We start from the raw sequence: 21,414 nt of genomic DNA, 5'->3' as shown, positions 1-21,414 counted from the left end.
AAGCACATTTTCCTTTTCCCTTGTGGAGGGAGGGCACAAAGACCAGTGAGATCATTCAGTTCTTGAGTTTTTTAACAGAAAAGGTCTTTTTAAGTTATGATCTAGTCCTGAAGCATTGCCCAAGAACCTTACTTCTTAGTCAAAACCCCAAAGGACACCCAAAAAGAGCATTACAAATATTGTAAACAGGTATTTTTTTGTAATATCTTAAACATTGTCTTTTGATTAGACAATCAGATCATTGTTTCTCTAGTTCTTTTCTTAGTGGTTCCCTGGAATTCACAAGTAACATCTTATTTGTATTATAAAATTATATTATTTGAATTGATGTCAGCTTAGTTTCAGCTGTACATAGAGACTGCTCCTGTACTGATCTAGCCTTTGCTCTTTGTGATATTTTTGTCACATTTGTGTGCCAGTTGACAGATTTATAAAATTATTTTCTGTATTGTTTTAAAAATCATATAGGAAATAAGAATGTTCAGTGTAAAATGCAGCTGAATATTCTCTTTTGTGGTAACCTGTTGCTGTCTTTAGATTCTTTCTATGGTTTCAAGTCATGTGCTAATGTCCTTTAGCATTTCTTGTAAGACAGGTGTACTAGTGACAAAATCCCTCTTATTTGTATGGCAAAATCTAGTTCTCTTTCATTGTTAAAGAATGTTCTTGATACATACAGAATTCTCAATTCACATCTCAGTAATATCCCTGGTTGTGACCAAACCAAAATGTTGTTGATATTTGAAGACAGGGTAAAGAACTCAATAAGTAGAACCCTGTGGGTGAATGATCCATAATCTGTGTTGGTCGTTGCACTGATCAATAAAACCTCCAAATCTTGAACCACATGTCTCAGCCCATACTGTCTGCTATAGTTGCAGTAACCTACCCAGGAGTGGAACAGAGAAAGGTCAGAAATCTGCCTTCTGTGCCTAGACCCTTATTTGTCATAGTCACCACAGTTATTTCCATTATCTGAAAAATTGCTTATAAACTTCTGTGATGGTAATTTTTGAGGCTGTGTTTTTAATATCTGTTTACAGAAGAGTGGTTCTTTTTTTTTTTTTAAAGATTTATTTTTATTATTTTTTTATTGGAAAGGCGGATATACAGAGAGGAGAGACAGAGAGGAAGATCTTCTGTCCGATGATTCACTCCCCAAGTGAGCGCAACGGCCGATACTATGCCGATCCGAAGCCAGGAGCCTCTTCTGGGTCTCCCACGCGGGTGCAGGGTCCCAAAGCTTTGGGCTGTCCTCGACTGCTTTCCCGGGCCACCGCGCTGGGCCAAGAAGAGTGGTTCTTACATTGGAAAGTTGAACCAGTTGAGCAGACACGCCCGACCCCTCAAATAAATAGATCTTTGAAAAACAAGCAGGCTGGTGCGGTGGCCTAGCTGCTAAAGTCCTCACCTTGAATGCGCCGGAATCCCATATGAGTGCTGGTTCTAATACCAGCAGTTCCACTTTGCATCCAGCTCCCTGCTTGTGGCCTGGGAAAGCAGTCAAGGATGGCCCAAAGCCTTGGGATCCTGCTCCCACGTGGGAAGCTTTTGAAACATGTGAATATATTTGTTTTAAAAAATTTTAAACAGCTGCTAAGGGCCCAGTGCAATAACCCAGTGGCTGTCCTAGTTTCCATGTGCCGGAATCCCATGTTTGTGCCAGTTTGTGTCCCGACTGCTCCACTTCCCATCCAGCTCCCTCCTCTGGCCTAGGAAAGTAGTCAAGGACAGCACGAAAACTTGGAACTCTGCACACACATGGGATAACCGGAAGCAGCTCTGGCCTCTCTGTATATCTGACTTTCCAATAAAAATAAATGTTTAAAAAAACAAAGCAGCTCTTAATCGGACAGCAGTTTACTCTAATTCCTCTCCACCTTGCTTTTTCAGGAAAGTGTGCTGTGTTGTCATTCAAGGACTTCCTCTCCTGCAGGCCAACTGAAATATCAGAAAATGATGTCCTGCTATGTGAGAGCCGCTACAATGAAAGCGACAAGCAGATGAAAAAATTCAAGGGCTTGAAGAGGTTTTCACTCTCTGCTAAAGTGGTAGATGATGAAATTTACTACTTCAGGTAAAGTATAACTAAGAAAGAAAAGCACTTCAGATAATTACAAAACAGTGTCTAACCCATTATTTTAACTAATTCTTAAACCTGAACAGTCTCAATTTTAAAGAAGATATTATTCAGGTAAAGATTAAAGGAGGGGCCCGGCGGCGTGGCCTAGCGGTTAAAGTCCTCGCCTTGAAAGTGCCAGGATCCCATATGGGCGCCGGTTCTAACCCCAACAGCTCCACTTCCCATCCAGCTCCCTGCTTGTGGCCTGGGAAAGCAGAAGAGGATGGCTCAAAGCTTTGGGACCCTGCACCCATGTGGGATACCCGGAAGAAGCTCCTGGATCCTGGCTTCGGATCGGCATAGCACCAGCCGTTGCACTCACTTGGGGAGTGAATCATCAGATGGAAGATCTTCCTCTCTGTATATCTGACTTTCCAATAAATAAATAAATCTTAAAAAAAAAAAAAAAAAAAAAAAGATTAAAGAAGGGCCCAGCACAGTAGCCCAGCGGCTGAAGTCCTCTCTTTGCATGCGCTGGGATCCCATATGGGTGCCAGACCTAATCCTGGCGGCCATGTTTCCCATCCAACTCCCTGCTTGTGGCCTGGGAAAGCAGTTGAGGACCCTGCACCTGCGTGGGAGACCCAGAAGAGCTCCTGGTTCCTGGCTTCAGATCAGCTCACTCTGGCCATTGCAGTCACTTGGGGAGTGAATCAGTGGGCAGAAGATCTTCTCTGTCTTTCCTCTTCTCTGTATATCTGACTTTCACAAGAAGAAAAAAAGATTTAAAAAAAACGATTAAAGGAACAATTTCATCACCTGCTGAGACATGCTAACTGCTCTCATAATGGCCTTGGCTTGGGCTTTGGTGATTGTAGAATGGAAGCAGAAATACTTGGTTCTCCTTCATATTGTTGTTAGGAGATAGCTCAATTACACAAATTGAAAAAGACCCTTTTCACCATATTTAGGCAACTAGATCAAACTTAAATTCATTGCTTTTGTGGATGATAGTTAGAATTATTTGAAAACAAGCATCTCAGGGCCAGCATTACAGCATGGCAAGTTAAGCCACTGCCTGTAACACCAGCATCCCATATGGATGGCACTTCATGTCCTAGATGCTCCACCTCTGATTCAGCTCCCTGCTAATGTGCCTGAGAAGGTAGCAGAAGACAGCCCAAGAGCTTCACTCCCTGTACCCATGTAGGAGACCCAAAAGCAGCTCTCTTGGCTCCTGGTTTTGCCGTAGCACAGCTATATGCAGCTATACGGGGAGTAAACCAATGTATGGAATATATATATATTTCTCTCTATGCAACTCTGCCTTCCAAATAAATTTTAAAGATTTATTTATTTGTAGGCCCGGCGTGATAGCTTAGAGGTTAAAGTCCTCACCTTGAAAGTGCCAGGATCCCATATGGGCACCAGTTCTAATCCCAGCAGCTCTACTTCCCATCCAGCTCCCTGCTTGTGGCCTGGGAAAGCAGTTGAGAACAGCCCAACGCTTTGGGACCCTGTACTAGTGTGGGAAATCTTTTCCAAAAAAGATTTATTTATTTGTAATTGGAAAAGTAGATGTATAGAATGCAGGAGACACAGAAAGATCTTCGTCTGCTGGTCCTCTCCCCTAGTGACTGTAATGGCCACATCCGAGCTGATCCAACGCGAGGAACCAAGAGCTTCCTTAGGGTCTCCCACACAAGTACAGGATCTCAAGGGTTTGGGTCGTCCTCAACTGTTTTCCCAGTGCATGCAAGGCGAGGACTTAAGCTACTAAGCTGCTGCATTTGACCCCTTGCAAAGTTGTTTCTTTGTTTGTTTGTTTGTTTGTTTTTAAATCTTTTATGGCTCAGCGTAGTGGCTCAGTGGCTAAATCCTTGCCTTGCACGCTCTGGAATCCCATATGGGCACCAGTTGGTGTCACGGCTGCTCCACTCTCCATCCAGCTCCCTGCCTGTGTCCTGGGAAAAGCAGTGGAACATGATCCCAAAGTGTTTGGATCTTGCACCCAGGTGGGAGACCCGGAGGAAGCACCTGGCCTCTGGCTTTGGACTGGCTCAGATTCAGCTGTGTGATCCTTGGGTGGAAGATCTTTCTGTCTATCTCTTCTTCTCTCTGGAAAACTGTATTTCTAATAAAAAAATTTTTTTTAACATTTAATTTTAAAAATAGAACAAGCATCTTAAAGTAGAGATGCCTTCCTAAATACACTTTTAAACTCCCTTGCTGCCCCTAGAGTGTATGTTACAGATTGCAGGAATCCATTTCCAGATTCTAAGGTAGAATACTGCCTTCTGACTGATCCTGGAATGATATTAGTTGATTTTTATGTCATTTTCTTTCAGAAAACCAATTGTTCCTCAGAAGGAACCCTCTCCTTTGTTGGAAAAGAAGATCCAGTTGCTTGAAGCTAAATTTGCAGAGTTAGAAGGTGGAGATGATGATGCTGAAGAGCTGGGGGAAGAAGATAGTGAGGTCATTGAGCCTCCTGCTCTACCTCAGCTTCAGACTTCCCTGGCCAGCGAGCTGGACCTCATGCCCTACACTCCCCCACAGGTGAAGGTGACAAGTTCCTGTTACCTGTCTTATTCCCAGCTTTGGTTTTCAGCAGACTCAAACCAAAGTAAGGAAATATGCAGCTCCTCCATGTGCGAACTTCTGCTTCGAATGCCTCAGGAAGTGGCAGATTATTTTTTTCCTTTCTCAATTACTTTATTGACTTAGTTTTAATTGATCACAAATTAAATATATCCTGTTATTAAATCATTAGCAATTCATTGTATTATCCCATTAATAATTTGAAATTCAATACATTTAAAATTTCATAGCTGGTTGAATGTCAGGTTTAGTTAGAAGACTTACCCTTGCTTGTATTAAAGAAAGGCAGTAAGGAACAGCATCAGCCCGTTGTTCTTCAGCTTTTATCACCCATATTTTTTAATATCTATTTGTCTGGGAGCTAAACCACTGTTAAGATGGTCCTGTTGATATTTTTGGTTGTTTAGAATTTTCTCAAAATTATGAGGTCACCATTAGAGATTGCAGTCATAGAATTCAGTGAAACTTTCATTTATATTTTATATGGTAAGAGGAAAAGCAGAGATGTGTTTTGACCAAGAAAATGACAGGCTATAATAATAAACTGAGCATATTTGTATGGCAGTAGTTGTCCAGTTATATGTTCCTGGCTTTTAGAAACCAAGCAGTTAGCTAGATGCAGTGATCTGATGTACTATAAGAGCTTTCTGTCTTACAGTCTACCCCAAAGTCTGCCAAAGGCAGTGCAAAGAAAGAAAGCTCCAAACGGAAAATCAACATGAGTGGCTATATCCTGTTCAGCAGTGAGATGAGAGCTGTGATTAAGGCCCAGCATCCAGACTACTCTTTTGGGGAGCTCAGCCGACTGGTGGGGACAGAATGGAGAAACCTTGAGACGGCCAAGAAAGCAGAATATGAAGGTAAATAGAGGCTATGCACAGCTATCTCAGCTTTCTAAACAAGGGAGTGTTTACAGAAATGCACGTGCATAGGCAGGTTTTACTTTTCTATTCTTAACCACTTGCACATAAACTTTGTGTTGGGGGTTGCCCCAGGTGGTACCCAACCAGCAGTTTATATGCCAGCCTTGTACTGACTGAGCAGAGCGCTGCCCTTGACTTGGCCTCTGATCCTGATATTGTATTTCTCTCCCAAAATCTCTCAAGCAAGAAAACTTTGTTATTAAAAATTGCATGAATTTCTTCTTTCATTGAACCCTATAAGCACACATATGTTAAGCTGGAAAATGACTGTATACAGCTGTTATTTGTAATTTTTATTAACATACTCATCAGAAAAGGGCTTTTAAAATTAGCAGTCTTCTGTTACGTTTGTTTATAAGCCCTATGTTTAAACTCTAGACTGAGGCTTGGGTAAAGTACTTGGTTTCTGTAGGCCAGTCATGCCCTGTGCTGTGTCTGAATATAACTAGTTTTAAAGCAGCTGGGTTATGTCTGATAAGGTCAGCTGCATATATTTTCCTATAACTCTTTAATTAAAATGCATTGATCCATCAGCTATCATTCAAGGACTTAGTGAATCTTACCATTAGGGATAAGTACTTCAGAGAGATTCTGTTTAATTTTTTGTTATTTTTCAAGTATCAATCATGGTTTTAACAAATGACTAGTAAATATTATATTAGGCAGGACTGTTGCTCTTGGAGCTGTATTTTTTTCCATTGGAGGTTAATGTCTCAGTTTGTTTTCCTGTTCAGAGCTGTCTTTATAGCATTCAATTATTCATCTTGGCTGAGTCCAAATTAATTATTTTCTAGCAAATATTCATTACTAAGGTTGGCCCCTTTGTTAAAGTTTATGAAGTCACCAAAGAAACACTTTTTTAAAAATCCCATTCATTCATTGATTTAATTGATGAATTGGGAAATTCATCTGATAGGCTTCCCAAAAGATCTGCTGTTGTACCCTAATCCTGCAAGATGTTCAACAGCAGCAACAAAGAAATGCTCTGTGGCAAAACCAGTTTGAGAAGCATTCCAAGCTCTGTTTCTTGGATTCTCACTGTGCATATTACCATGTTAAAGTCTTAGGAAGCTATAGTAAAGAACTTGTCCTTTTGTTATTTGTCTTTTCCTGAATTTTGGCCACGTAGTCATATAATCCCTATTAGTATCATGAAAAAGTAACACTTTGTGGAACATTCTTTGAGAAACTATTTCGTTCCATAAGAACTAACTTGGGAGAAGCTTTGATATTTCTGACCTTAGTGAAAGTTCAGTATGCCACACAATTCAAGAAGGAGTAGAGAAGGAAACTAACACGGGTTTAATACCTGTTGCTTGGCCTATGAAGCCAGTACCCGATGACAAGTAAATTAGGGTGTGAATAGAGAGACAGAGAGCTACTCTGGAAGTTATATGTAAAGGTAAAAACGTTGGACAGAACTGGTAAGAGGAAGAGACTAGTGCTTTTCGGACATTCTCTCCACAGTCAGAAGAGAATGTGAAATTCTATGAGAACCTAGTGAGACTGTGTTTAATAACTTTTTTCCAAGATAGTCCAGTTGGGCTTCTCATAAAGAGCCAACAAGTAACCAGTCCAATATTCCATCCACAGTCTTGAATATTTTTGTTTTTTCAGCTTTGGGTATTTTTTCTCCCATTTTACTGCATCATTTGTAATCAAAATATAAAACTTAATGTGGGGGGTTTAGAGTCAGTTTTTTTTTTTACTACTAGTTCAGGAAATAGGTTGTTGAAATGGCCTTTGTCACACTCGATTGTATTGAGTGTCCAGAGGATCTGTAACCTGGGACAGTGCTAGAGAGGGGTAACTGTCACAGGGTCAGGGCCTTGACTTGCTTGACTTCCACAGTCTTACCCTAAAGGAGGACTGGAGCTGTTGCTTCTTGATTCTCTCTTAGGCCAAGTGATGTTGAGCTATTTTACCCCTCTGTTCAGTGGTAGCCTTTTGAAGGCCATGGTGGAGGCTTAATGTGTTTCAGTTGGGGTGTGATACCAGGAGTAAGGATCATAGAGTGCTGATTTCTCTCTGTGTTCTTGGGCAAGTCACTACTGATATCCTGTTTTATTTGCCCATTGGGAGGATTTCCTACTTATGAATGGTGATTCAGGAAAAAATCCTGTGTGATAGGAGCTTTGGGAATATGAACAGCATTTCTAGAGTTTTCTAGTAGCCTGCTAGCTCCCAAAAAGACTAGGAATGTGATCATTGGGGTGCTTGGCTCTGCAAATCCTAAGAGAGTAGCTCAGGCAAGCAAGAAATATAACAGGGTGTGTTCCATAGCTCAGAATTGCCATAATCAAATATCCCTCTTTCATTTTGGAAAAGTGAAGGTGGATTTTGGAACTTTCACTGCTTGAGGTAGATTTATAGTTAGTATTTAGCTGCTCTGCTTCAGAAAACCTGATTCTTTCAGTACACTGTCCACTGCTATATGTATGTATATCATCTGTATGTAGAGAGAAATATTTATATGTTCCCTGCTTCTGATTATTGTAGCCTAAAATATCATGCATTTTCCCCTTTGAGATTTATTAAACATAACTTCTTTGCTTCATGGGAATGTAGAAATTAGCTGTTTATATTGCCTAAATCCTTGTAGAAGAGGCAATAAGTTGCTTTTCCCTTACAGAGTTAATTTTCTTCAGCTGCTAAACTCTATGACACTAATGATAAAGAGTACTCAAATCTTAGGAAAATTGGGTACAAGGAATCAGGAAAATATAGTAAGTAACAATTGTGCCAAAATTATAATGGGCCATGGAATTGCTTCATGTTGAAATTATAAGTAATCTATAATGCTATTAATACTAGAATAATGGTAGTGCTTCTCATCTTCAAGGTGCCTCACGAGATTAACCACGTTGGTTACGCTGGTGACGTGTTTAAATAAAATCTGTGCTTTCTGAATGTGTGTTGCAGTCTTAACATTCTTGAAATCTTTGCAGACCAGTTCTCAAGATGGGATAGGAAAGCTGCACTCTAGGTTACCAAGTGAAAGCAGCCCGACTCCTCCTGTGTTGGAGACTAGTCATCTACTGTTTTTTTCCACTGAGACAGAACTGTTGCCTGTGTTTTTACTAGTCCTGTTGAATGCAATGGATGGTATTTTGAATTCCTGGGTTAAAAACAGAATTGAAAATCTGAAATGCCTTTACAGAGCGGGCAGCTAAAGTTGCTGAGCAGCAGGAGAGAGAGCGAGCAGTACAGCAACAGCAGCCGAGTGCTTCTCCCCGAGCAGGCACCCCTGTGGGGGCTCTCATGGGGGTGGTGCCACCACCAACACCAATGGGGATGCTCAATCAGCAGTTGACACCTGTTGCAGGTAAAAACAGGAGCTAAGACCATTTTTTTCCACTTTAAGAAATTCCTTCATTTTTTTTTTCTCCAATAAGGAGTAGGCCACAGTCTATATAGCCTTTTCTCATAACAGTTTCAAAGTTTGAAGTCATCCATGTTGTCCTGTATTGCCTTCCCAAATAGGCAATGCTTCCTCTTTGCCCCAAAAATGGGCGCCGGCCCTAACCTTGGGAATCGATAGGGAGTAGCTCTTATCTGGCTATAGCTAAGGTCTGGTGGTGTTCTCTACCCCAGACTGTGCTTGATAGAGCCCTAAAACAGAAGATATAAACAGACCCCAAATTCTGTTCTAGAAGGACTCCCAAGAGAAAACACAAAGCTAGTCTTTAGGTGGTGTCGATTGTCTTGTTTCATTCCAGTATTCAGTTTGCCTTGTTCTGCTGCAGCCATCCTTAAAAAGACTGACCATTTAAAAAGGATTTTTGGCAATGAATCGTAAATCCTTTCTTGGTCACCAATTTGCATGACTGCTAAGTAGAATACGAATTCCTTATTCAATTCATTGTGCCCACTCTGTAATGCTTTTCTATTTAATTACATTAAACTGCATTTTCTGTTAGTATCCCAGTCACATATCTTAAGTAAGAGAAAACAAAAAAGAAAATGATGAATGTGGTTTGCTTGTGTGTGTTGTCTCTGATTCTGGTAGCCGTAGCAATTTTGGCTATTCTTGAATTGAATACCCTTGTTGGACGTGTCTCCAATGAGAAGCCTGCAAACCCCCGTCAGGCCCCTCCTTCGGGGCCTCTCCAAGCCTGCTGAGATCTGGTCAAGCTACCTGTTTCTTTGAAGAAAGCAGTGTTGACCTCTTTTGTAAGGAGTCCAAGACAGTGTTGTTCAAGGCAGGCTTGTTGGAATGCTGTTTTTGTTTTGTTTTTTGCTTTTTAAGGAAGAGTAGCATAACTTTTCCATTGTCGCTCCTAACTTTTGTGATGGCAAGTTCTCAAATGCACTATCACTGAACTCAGCAGTTGCACTCGCCAAAACATCTGAATCATGGCTCTCAGTACTGTCAGTGTTACTGATGTTGATCTAACAAATCTCATTATCGCCTGCTCTATTCCATGGCCCATTTTTGGTTAATGGGGTTCTGGAGGTTTTTAGAAATCAGGCCCTAACATGGGGACTTTGAAAGTTAGAATTCCCTCACTGATATTCAGCCTCTTTTGTTGTATTCAATGTGTGATATTGTGACATTGTGCCCTTGACTACAAAACCCAGGGACACATTAACAAAATGAATACAAACAGCTAAAACCAGAAAAAAACAGCAGCTGCAGCATTTTAGCTCCCTGTTGGGGAATAAATCACAGAGCTGTTTGGGTGAGGGGGGTGGGCCCTTTGGAAAGCCCCTTTTCCATTTATTAATAAGGATGTGCTGCCCAGACTTCTGGGCCATGGGAGTGAAGGGCAAGCGTTCTAGATAGTGCGCAGTCTCTGGTCCATAGTACACCTCCAAGGATTATTTTTCATGGGCTTATTGTAGGTTGTTTAGGGCCTGAGTCTTAGCCTTGTTGCTGTCTGAGACCAGCTTTGCTTACAAGCATTGAAGCTCATTTGAACACATGTGACTGGGATAATAAATGCCAAAGTACAGTTTAATGAAGACAAGTGTCATGTCTTTCAGTTCTTAATAATTTCTACAACCACAGCCCATATAGGCTGCGTTCAGATGGGCTTTTGTAATTGAAAGCAAAGCCTCCTAATGTTCTTAAATTTCTCACCTACTTACCCCTGAATGCTGTGTTTAGTGGTGTGGTTAAAAGGCAGTTTGGTAGCATCAAATCTCCTCAAGCTTAAGGTGATGGTATCTGTTCAAAAGTTGCTTTTATTACCTGAACTGTCTTTTTTTTTTTTTTAATGAAACTCATAATCCTATTTCAGGTATAGAGATACTACTATTTAAAATTGTGGGTTTTTGATTTTGTTTTTGTTTTTTTACTGGTTTGTATAATTGTAAGTTTCACAGCTCATGATTAAGGAAGCAGGATGAATTAATCTCAGAATGCTTTCATAGCTTTAATAGACTAGACTTGTTTAAATAATAAATGTTTTTCAAAAAATTCTTTAGGGAAAATCAAGGAGTAAAACCCTTAGCAGAATCTGGAGTTTTCTCGAGTCCCTCCATAAAGAGCATTTTACAGAAAATGAGGTTTAGTCCCCTACTCTTTTCTTTTTAAAGAAGCTGTGACCAAAAGTGACTGAAGTTAGGGGGAATTCTGTGTTCTTGTTCGTCATGATTATTGCAAATCCCAGAAGAGTCATGTTGGCCTTGTTTTTTTAAAAAAAAATATATATCATGTGATTTTAAAGATCTTTTGATGGGTGAGTTCTTGACATTTTAAAATTATTTTATTACTTCCACTCCTTTGGCCACAGATGCTTGTTTGCTGGACCTCTTCCCTTGCCGGCAATCTATGTTATGTTAAGGTGCACTTTGAAAATAAAGGACTAAAAGCCTCCATTCCCAGAAATTCTGTACCTCCATTAAAACGCTCCCTGTTGCCTGAAGGTTTCCCTGAGAACAGTTGTGAGCTTGGAGACAGAGGACAGTTGGCCTATCTCATGTCATCAGAGCCTGATTCTCCAGCTCTTCTTCCTTACAGTCTTTGTAGAGATGCCTAAGTGACCTTGGCTTTGGTTGACTTGGTAGAGTTTAGGTTTTATCCGTATTTTATCATGTTTTGAGATCTAAAGATGAAACTGCATTCATTGGAATGGCTCGTAGAAGCTTGTCCACACCTCAAGCCTTAGTGCGGTCCTTTCTTACCAGCAGTGGTAGCTAGAAGAGAAGAACAGGAAATGGAAAAGTCCTGAAAAATTCTTGCCTCCAAGCTGGAGAACCATGCTTTGTGCTCAGGACTGTGCACCTCATTTTCTTCCATTCCAGTGTCCCCTCATGTGTACCCATGATAGGCATATGAGTGTGGGCAGAGTGCAATGATTTTTTTTTTTGTAGTGTTCGATTAGAATTGAAATCAGCAGACCTGGTCACACTGTTTGGACAACTTGAAGAGTTCTGATCTTGAGAAGACTGTTACTAGAACTCCTCTTTATTATTATTTAACTGAAAATATGTAGCATATGTATCCCAGGGAAAATAACTACAAACAATAATGTACTAAGTACTAATTCATCCAAAAATATTGGGTTCATATTTGTAATGTCTTATTTTGTTCATTATTGCAACAAAATAATTGCACTAATTGCCGTTCTATCATGCAGTACTAAGGGCGCTTTGTTCATTGGTAGTGCATGTGGGAGGGTTGTTATTACTTAGCTCATGTTGCATGTTAATGATGCATGTCTGAAATTTGTTGTGTCCTTCAAGGCATGATGGGTGGCTATCCGCCAGGCCTTCCACCTTTGCAGGGCCCAGTTGATGGCCTTGTTAGCATGGGCAGCATGCAGCCACTTCACCCTGGGGGGCCTCCACCCCACCATCTTCCGCCAGGTGTGCCTGGCCTTCCAGGCATCCCACCACCGGGTAAGAATTTCATCCTCATTTGCTCATTAATCTCATCTTCACATTCTTTTTCCTCCCTAAACCAGTCGTTCCAGGTGGCACCTGCTGCCCACTGTGACCAGGCCTTTTCTTACTGAAAATCTGAGATGTGAGCAGCAGGGCCTGTCATGTGTATTGAGCAGATGGCTCCAGCACCTGTGTCCTTGTGCTCCTGGCTGCCTTGCAGCAGCGTAGACCACATGACAGAGGCTAGACTAAGCAGACTCAGGGGCCGGAGGCATGCTCTGTTGTCATCACTCAAGCAATATGACATGTGCTTGGGGAAAAAAGAAAGAAACAAACTGCTTAGGAGGTTGTTGTGCCCTCTGTCCCTTGCATGAAGTTTCCCAATATCTAGTTGAGAGTCACATAGGAAGCACTGTCTGTGAGTGCGTTTCTACCTCTGGTGCAATTCTTACCTCACAGAGTCCTCTGTCCAAGGTCCATGGGTTGTCTCTCCAGCATAAAACTCTTCAGAAGTCCTTCACCACTGTGGTTTAGGAACTACCAGGAGGGATGAGCCCTGGAGAAGCATGGTATACCATTTTAAAGAACTTGGCTGACACTACTTGCTGTATAAACACTCGTCTGTGTCAGCAGAAATTGAGAAGTTCTTTCAGATAGAATTATATAAACGGGGTCCAGAAAGAACCACATTCAGTTTCAGAATGAATTAAAAGTTGGAACACTGTGTTAAAGAAAAAGGAAAATTATATGCTCCCACATTAATTGCCAATATCTGCAAAAGAACCAACTATTAGCTAAAATCTTGTTAGATGAAATATGACCTTTAGATGACTGGAATAACATTGTGTGTATTACTTAAAATATCACCTGAAGGGACTGGGCTCAGGTAAAATGTGGATGGAAACTCATTAAATTCACTAACACCAGCACTAAGCCTGTTGATCATTAGGTTTTGCAGGATTCCACATGATTCTTCCAAGGGTTGAGCCAACAGTTTGCAAGGCAGGCAGACCTAATGGCTTGCTTGGCCTCAGCCTCTAGTCTGTGTGAATGTTCTTAGAGAATGGCTGTAACTCCACTAATGTATCTTTTTCCTTATGTTCCTGGAGTAAGAAGTGTTTGTGAGGGTGGGTGCTTCATTATAAAATTGTGGCCTGTCTGTGGCTCCTGTTGTAGAAAGGGTCAGATATAACTTAGGTGTTCCTAATTATACATTAGGTGACAGGCAAACTGGCCCTCAGTCTGTGCCCTCTCCTCTTGGCCCAAGGTGTCATGCCAAGAACGGTGTAGAAATGACACCTTCTAGAGGCATGTGGTACTCAATAGAACCACACCCAAAGCCAGTACCTTCTAGTAAAGCAGCTGTCGGTGGATAGCTATATTCCATTGCCCCTTTCTCAGATTGTAAATTGCATTTGAAAGAGGCATAACAAGAGCAGAAGACTTTGGAAGCGCCTGTGGAGACTCCACTTACATTTTCCCTCGTGTCCTTGGCATGACGTATGTGAATAGGAAGCACAGGTGTTTGCAGTTGTGTGTGAGCTGCCCTGCAAACAGTGACAGGCCGTTTAGAGAGTCGTGCTGTGCTGATCCAGGAGACTGATGGGCATTCGACTAGAGAAACTCCTGCCTTTAAAGTAGTAGGTTATGCTTTGCTTGCTTTTCATATAGCAAATTTAAAAATGCTTAATACTTCCTGGAAGTGCCATTTAGCAATTATGATCCTAGAATAAACTGTTTCTTTCTGACCAAAATATCAATATTTAGACTCCCAACAGCCAGCAGGACTTATTTAAGTTTTAAACAACTTTCCACAGTTTTGATTGTGGTTCGTTAGTTTTTCACAAAGTGGATGCCTTGCCTATTTCTGGTTATTTATCAGAATCACAAATGAGATAAAAATAGCTTCAGACACTAAATTTAGGACATTTCATTATGATCAACAAGTGCCTGTGAGACAGTGATTGCTCAGGACCATTCTCCAAGGGAAGTTGACTGGTTTATTACCAGAAGCATGGTACAAACACAATAGGCCCATTTCTTTGTTCCTTGGTTGGTTGACTCAGGAAACAATAGCAGCAAGAGTATTCCCTTCCATGTGATCTTTTCTCACAGTGATTCTCTGTCAAATGGAAGTGTCCTCTCTACCAGCCCCAGTGTCTGCAGTTAGAACCAGGCGCTGCTAACCTGGGAAGGGACAGCAAGGCTATGCCGCAGCCTCCACAAAGCTAATGACCTGTGTTTCCATAGCCTCTTCTTTGTGAACCTACTGTCCTAGCACATTGCTTACTGCTAAGCCTGACTCCAGTGCCACTCCTGCTGAAATTAAGTACAGACCCCAATTATGGGATAATCTGTTGTCGAAAGAAAACCATACCTTGATGACAGAAATGCTTCCTGACTTACCTAGAGAATTACTAGGATTTTGCACAGAGTTCAAAACCTGTCTGAGCCATTAAGCAATGGATGTACAACTGACAGGTTATAATAGCATTGAGCTTTAAGTACCTAAAACCAAAATAATAGAAATTCTTTGAATCCTGTTTAGGGGCCTCAGGGTCTCTGGCTATAAACACTCAAGGGTAGAAGTGCATAGGTTGGCTTTATAAATGTCACCATTTCTTATCAGTCAGCAGTTTTTCAGTCACCTCAATCCAGAGCCTCTAATTGTGCCATTGCATTCTGAATTATAGGTGTGATGAACCAAGGAGTGGCCCCTATGGTAGGGACTCCAGCTCCAGGTGGAAGTCCATATGGACAACAGGTGAGCCTCCCAAAGGTATTTTCAGGGATGACAATTCTAGTCATCTTCCTTCTTAGAGCAGGTGGCCTGTGTTGTTTGTCTCACCATGTGATCCATGCTCTTTCAGGTGGGAGTTTTGGGACCACCTGGGCAGCAGGCACCACCTCCATATCCTGGCCCACATCCTGCTGGCCCCCCTATCATACAGCAGCCAACAACACCCATGTTTGTGGCTCCTCCACCGAAGACCCAACGACTTCTCCACTCAGAGGCCTACCTTAAATACATTGAAGGACTCAGTGCTGAGTCCAACAGCATTAGCAAGTGGGACCAGACGCTGGCAGGTAAGGAGAATTTTTATTTTTTTTAAAGGTTTCTTTTTATAGGAAAATCAGATATGCAGATAGGAGGGGAAAGAGAGAGGAAGATATTCCATCTACTGATTCACTCCCAAAGTGGCCACAATAGCTAGAGCTGACCCAATCCAAAGCCAGGAGCCAGGAGCTTCTTCCAGGTCTCCTATGCAGGTGCAAGGTCCCAAGGCTTTGGGCAGTCCTCAACTACTTTCCCAGGCCACAAGCAGGGAGCTTGATGGGAAATGAGGCCGCCCAGACACAAACCGGCGCCCATGTGGGATCCAAGGCAAGGACTTTTTTAGCCACTAGGTTACTGTACCGGGCTCAGGAAAATCCTTCTGAACAAGCCTGTGTGAAATGCATGAGATCCATGATTTTCAAAAGCCTCAAAAGCCTTCCCACTGCTGTTGGAATATTGTATAATAAGGACATCATCTTCTAATGTAAATAAAATAGTGTATTTCCTAAATGGTTTGGAGCTTCTTTGCATATTGGCATCACATATTGAAAATAAGCTTTTTTTTTTCTTTTTGCCAAATTTCAAGGTTAAGTTTTATCACAAACATCACTGTCTTTTCTTTTCTTTGTTTTAAGATTTATTTATCTTCATTGGAAAGGCAGATATAGAGAGGAGGAGAGACAATGAGTAAGCTCCTCAGTCTGATGATTCACTCCCCAAGTGAACGCAATGGCTGGTGCTGTGCCGATCCAAAGCCAGGAGCCAGGAACTTCTTCCAGGTCTCCCACGCAAATGCAGGGTCTCAAGGCCTTGGGCCATCCTTGACTGCTTTCCCAGGCTACAAGCAGGGAGCTGGATGGGAAGTGGAGCTGCAGGATTAGAACTGGTGCCCATAAGGGATCCCGGTGTGTTCAAGGCGAGGACTTTAGCCACTAGGCCACCGCGCCAGGTCCCATCACTATATTTTCAAATATATTTCAGGCATTATCCCAGGGCAAGTGCTTTCCCTAGAAACTATGAAGTCAGTTTGGGGTGCTTATATCCTACATTGGAGTACCTGGGTTCAAGCCCTGGTTCCCATGGCCTACTTCAAGCTTCCTACTAATGCAGACCCTGAAAGTCAGTGGTGCTGGCTTGAGAAATTGAGTTTCTTGGTACTGGTGTCATGGCATAGTAGATTAAGCCTTCGCCTATGCTGCCAGCATCCCAGGTAGATGCTAGTTTGAGTTCTGGCTGCTCTATTTCCAGTCTAGCTTCGTGCTAATGTACCTGCAAAAGCAACAAAAGATGGTTCAAGTTCTTGGCTCCCTGCACTCATGGGAGACCTAGAAGCTCCTCATTCCTGCCTAAATACCAGGTGCATATTTGAAGGCAGCCCATTGGCTTAATAGGTTAATCCTCTACCTTTGGCGCTGGCATCCCATTTGGGCACTGGTTGACATCCCGGCTGCTCCATTTCTGACCCAGCTCCCTGCTAATGGTCTGGGAAGGCAGCTGAGGATGGGCCTTTGGTAGTCGCTGTATCCACATGGGAGATCCCAAAAGGAGTTCTGAAAAATAATACCAGGGGTGCATATGATAAAACAATAATGCATTTTTTTTAAGATTTATTTATTTTTATTGGAAAGACAGATTTATAGAGAGGAGATACAAAAGGAAAGATGTTCCATCCACTGGTTTACTCTCCAAGTAGTCACAACAACCGGAGCTAAGCCAATCCAAAGCCAGGAGCCCGCAACCTCTTTCGGGTCTCCCACATGGATGCATAGTCCCAAGGTTTTGGGCCATCCTCAACTGCTTTCCTAGGCCACAAGTAGGGAGCTTGAAGCGAAGTAGAGCAGCTGAGATATAAACTGGAACCCATATGGGCTCCTGGCGCATTCAAGGCGAAGACTTTAGCCACTAGGCTACCGTGCCAGGCCCATTGAATATATCTTTTAATACCTAACAAAATAATGTAAGAAATTTACTTGGAAATATTTTGTAGTAAAAATTCACAATATTTCATAAATATTGTTTTATGTTTTTGTTACTGTCAGAACTTGGAACTGAGCGATGTTTTGTCACCTTAAGATTCCTGTTTCTGTTTCTCTGCACTTGAATTTTAGCTCGAAGACGCGATGTCCATTTGTCCAAAGAGCAGGAGAGCCGCTTGCCCGCTCACTGGCTGAAAAGCAAAGGGGCCCATACCACCATGGCAGATGCCCTCTGGCGCCTTCGGGATTTGATGCTCCGAGACACCCTCAACATCCGCCAAGCATACAACCTTGAAAATGTTTAGTCACATCCCTACGTTTCTTTTATAGAAGCATACAGAGTTGTGGAACAGTAGCCATTTTAGTTACTGGGGGTGGGGGAAGGAACAAAGGCTGATAATTTTTATTGCATTTTACTGTACATCACAAGGCCATTTTTATATACGGACACTTTTAATAAGCTATTTCAATTTGGTTTTTGTTATATTAAGTTGACTTTATCAAATACACAAAGATTTTTTTGCATATGTTTCCTTCGTTTAAAACCAGTTTCATAATTGGTTGTATATGTAGCCTGGGAGTTTTATCTTTTTACTTGTTGCCATGGAACTGAAACCATCGAAGGTTTTTGTCTTGGCTTGGGATTCTTGTTGTGTTTTTTGGGGGGTGGGGGGAGGAGGTGGTTTTTTCTTTTTTTATAAACAAACAAAATGGAAAAAAAATCACAAGAGTTTACAGATTAGTTTAAGTTGACAAAGAAATGTGAAGTTGATCCTAGTTTACATCATAGAGAGGGGAGTGTACTTCAGTGTCTGTTTCATGTGCCTGAAGCTCTTAAGCCACTTTCCACTAAAGCAGTTTCTTCCAGGTGACATGAAGTGCTTTCTTTGAAAGGTGGTCATTCTGATTGCAGGTGTAGACAGGCAGCATGTTTGCCCTGTGCTCTCTCAGGCTCCCTACGCAAAGCTGGGGCCTGGGCTCCGCATCCGCCGAGAGCCAGTGTAGCTAGACACGGGGTGCTTGGTCTGGTGCTGAGGAAGGCTTCTCTGCTAGCAGTGATTTTTGCAGAACGTGCTCACCTGAATGATATTTAGCCCAGCAGGTAAGTTTAAAGGTACTTTTGATCTGTTTATAGTGAATTCACAGTTTATGCCTATACATGCTAGATGATTTTATATTTTAAATCTGTTACATTGAAAAACATTAATCTTCAAGCATTGAGGTGTGCCTGGAGGTGATTTATTTTTAAAGTTCACACCTAACCTAACCTCAAAAAGGGAGTATATAATTGGATATGAGCTATGTCTGGAGGATAATTGTGGGACTGTAGATTGCCTGCATATGCAACTATGTTTTGTTTTATTTCCTTGTTATCCAATGTGGCTTTGTTTTTGTTTTTGTTTTTTTTCATGTAAATTTCAGGGTTCTGATTCCTGACCAGAGTTTAATTATTTTCTTCTAAAAAAAATTTTTTTTAATTTAGCTTATGCTTTTGAATTACAGAGAAAGGAGTAATAATTTAAGAAATGCTCTCTAAAAATACCATACCATATCCCACACACCTGGGTTTGGTGACCATGTCTTTCTATACAGCCCTAGAATAAACATCTGGAAGCAGTGGGGAACACGCAGTAGTGTTTAACTTGGTGGTATGTTTTGGAGACTGACCTCATTGTGACAGGGTGGTTGCCATGGTGGTGAAGCTTCCATTGCTCTTTCTCAATTGAGAGACTCTCAAAGGATACTATTTTCCTTTTAATATGCTATGAATCAATACCCGGATGTGTAATTATCGTATTTACTAAATCATGAGGGCAAAGGGTGTAGAATGGGGAAAAGTCTCTTGTATTAAATGTTACTTTAAATACAAGAGACCCTTGTAACTTAACTGCCTTTAGTCAACCACTGGATCTCAATTTGCATCACGTATTTTAAGCAGTTTTGGATTTTTAAAAATACATTACAAGAGTAGTGTCAATACCTTATTGTTAAACTCAATCAGATTAAGAAATCTTCAGTTCTTGGTTATTTGGGCCATTGAATCATCATGGAGTAAGAGTCTTTTCTTTCTAGACACCCTTGAATTACACCAAAGAACATAATTTTGTTAAATTATTTATTTATTTCCTGCATTTATTTCCCTTTTTAAGGTCTGGATGAGACTTTTTGGGGAGCCTCTATAAACTCTTCCCTGTGGGCCACATGGGGCATTAGAAACCAGAGCACTCCAGGCTCCTTGCCAGTGTCTCCAGGTGCTGTGGGAACCGTGGGGCCAGCCAGGGCATTCCCTGAGACATTGCAGAGCCGGCCCAGGGCACTAGAAGGCAGGCCCTGATTAAATGTTTTTTAAAAATGTAAAAAAAGGAAAAAAAAGGAAAAGAAAAAAAAAACTTGCGTATTTATTTTAGAATCATGTCTTTCTGCATACTAACCTGGAGAATATCAATTAGCGTTTAAGATATGAGATTTGAGACCGACCAGCCATCTTCCCAAAAAAAAAAAAGAAAGAAAAGTAAGTATTCTGACTTCAGAAAGTACAAGTAAACTACATCGTTTCTTCATTAATTTTAGGAATTGTAGTAATGTGGCTTAGATAGTATAATGGCCTAAATGTTTTCAAAGTTTAAGTTCCTGTGGAGAATTTTGTTATATGCAGGAAAACCTATAGGTTTAAAATAGTCTATTTTGTCAGCCAAGATTTAAAGGGCCTTTAACTGTTTTTGTTTTTTCTTACCTCTCCTTCCCTTCCTATGAGGAAGAATGGAAGGGGGGAGGAGGACATTTATTTGTGTAAAATCCCCAAATTGGTGTTCATTGACTTTCAGCTTGAAGGTTTTCAGACCTGATTAAAATTTGGTTTATTCTAATTTCTGTATCATCTTCTTTGGAGGCTTAAGTGGTAATTAGTCTTATAACATGTATGTATCATATGTTTGTTCATCTAAAGCTTTTTAATCCAAATAAAAATGGAGTTTGCAAAGTGATTTGGATTAATCAGGTTTGGTTGTTCTGTTAAAACTGTGTCAGATGTTAGTTTCAAGGAGATTTAACTCTCAAGCTCAGACTTCATGCTGACAAGGATATGGCTGCCAACTGAAAGGAAGAAAGCTACTCAGTGGAGGTGGTTCAGGCAGGGTTCTGGAAGTTGAAGGGAGACAAGCTGAAAGTGGCCCAGGCCACGCCTCTGAGGCTGGCAGCCAAGAGTTCCCTCCTGTGCTTAGTGTAGGTAGCAGTGTGGGTTGAAGCCAGAACTGAAGAGTCAGAAGAGCAGATGAAGAAAGCAAGTCCCCGAAGGTAAAGCTTCAGTCAGCCAGCTGGGCTGTGTTGAGAAGACACATACAGCTCAGTATGTCCTTAATGTGTTGGGAAGTTTTTATAAACAGTTGTTTTTAATAGAAATGCTTCCATTGGAAAGTAAAGGTAAACTCAACCAACCGTTTTCCTCTAACATCACTTTGCAAATCCCTGTGGTTCTGTGCAGAGAGTTATGGCCTTGACCTTCCAGGCCACCTGTTCTCCAGCCTGATATGTAAACACCCCTGCCCAATACTAAGTAGACAAACACCTTTTTCCTGAGTCTAGAGTAATGCTGGATCAGCCAGGTGAAAGTTCAGGGCTGAGCGAAGGAATGCATCTTTGCCCTAATTAGGGTTTCTTGAGGTGCTCATGACTTTGGATTGCACATAAATGTGGCGAGAAATCCCAAGGTTAATAGATGTGTGAAGACTAAGCACTGATGCTGCTTTACTAAGAGATTTTGAAAACACAAAGATGCAGAAGTGCATTTTTTAAAAGATAAATAATTGTGGGAAAAATGTAAATGTACATAAAAATCAGAGTGATTAAGAACTGACAGATGGACAAAACTAACCATTTAGTTTGTATCTAACCTCCATTCCCTGTCACTTAAGATGCTAAGAAAACACTCCAGAACTCCTGTGCAGATGCTAAATAGGCTTTTAT

The 21,414-nt window shown here is 41.3% G+C and overlaps 1 protein-coding gene across 6 annotated transcripts in view; it reads left to right on the top strand.

The window, feature by feature from the left end:
* Positions 1 to 20,435, top strand: part of PBRM1 (polybromo 1) — a 93,657-nt gene extending 73,222 nt beyond the window's left edge. For 3 of the 6 annotated variants that reach the window (XM_040994603.1, XM_040994605.1, XM_040994604.1), the window contains 8 exons: positions 1,894 to 2,077; positions 4,411 to 4,621; positions 5,322 to 5,523; positions 8,747 to 8,911; positions 12,277 to 12,432; positions 15,111 to 15,181; positions 15,288 to 15,504; positions 17,584 to 20,435. In XM_040994603.1, coding sequence (XP_040850537.1) covers positions 1,894 to 2,077; positions 4,411 to 4,621; positions 5,322 to 5,523; positions 8,747 to 8,911; positions 12,277 to 12,432; positions 15,111 to 15,181; positions 15,288 to 15,504; positions 17,584 to 17,756 — 1,379 coding nt within the window. In that variant the 3' untranslated portion in view covers positions 17,757 to 20,435. The remainder of the gene's footprint in view (positions 1 to 1,893; positions 2,078 to 4,410; positions 4,622 to 5,321; positions 5,524 to 8,746; positions 8,912 to 12,276; positions 12,433 to 15,110; positions 15,182 to 15,287; positions 15,505 to 17,583) is intronic. The other 3 variants (XM_040994607.1, XM_040994606.1, XM_040994608.1) reach the window with 2 other exon arrangements.
* The last annotated feature ends 979 nt before the right edge of the window (positions 20,436 to 21,414 follow it).

Source organism: Ochotona curzoniae, unplaced genomic scaffold (genome assembly GCF_017591425.1).
Source record: "Ochotona curzoniae isolate NIBS_2020 unplaced genomic scaffold, NIBS_Ocur_1.0 contig_908, whole genome shotgun sequence".
NCBI lineage: Eukaryota > Metazoa > Chordata > Mammalia > Lagomorpha > Ochotonidae > Ochotona > Ochotona curzoniae.
The sequence above is the reverse complement of the archived record's forward strand: the minus strand, read 5'-3'. Positions and strand labels throughout refer to the sequence as shown.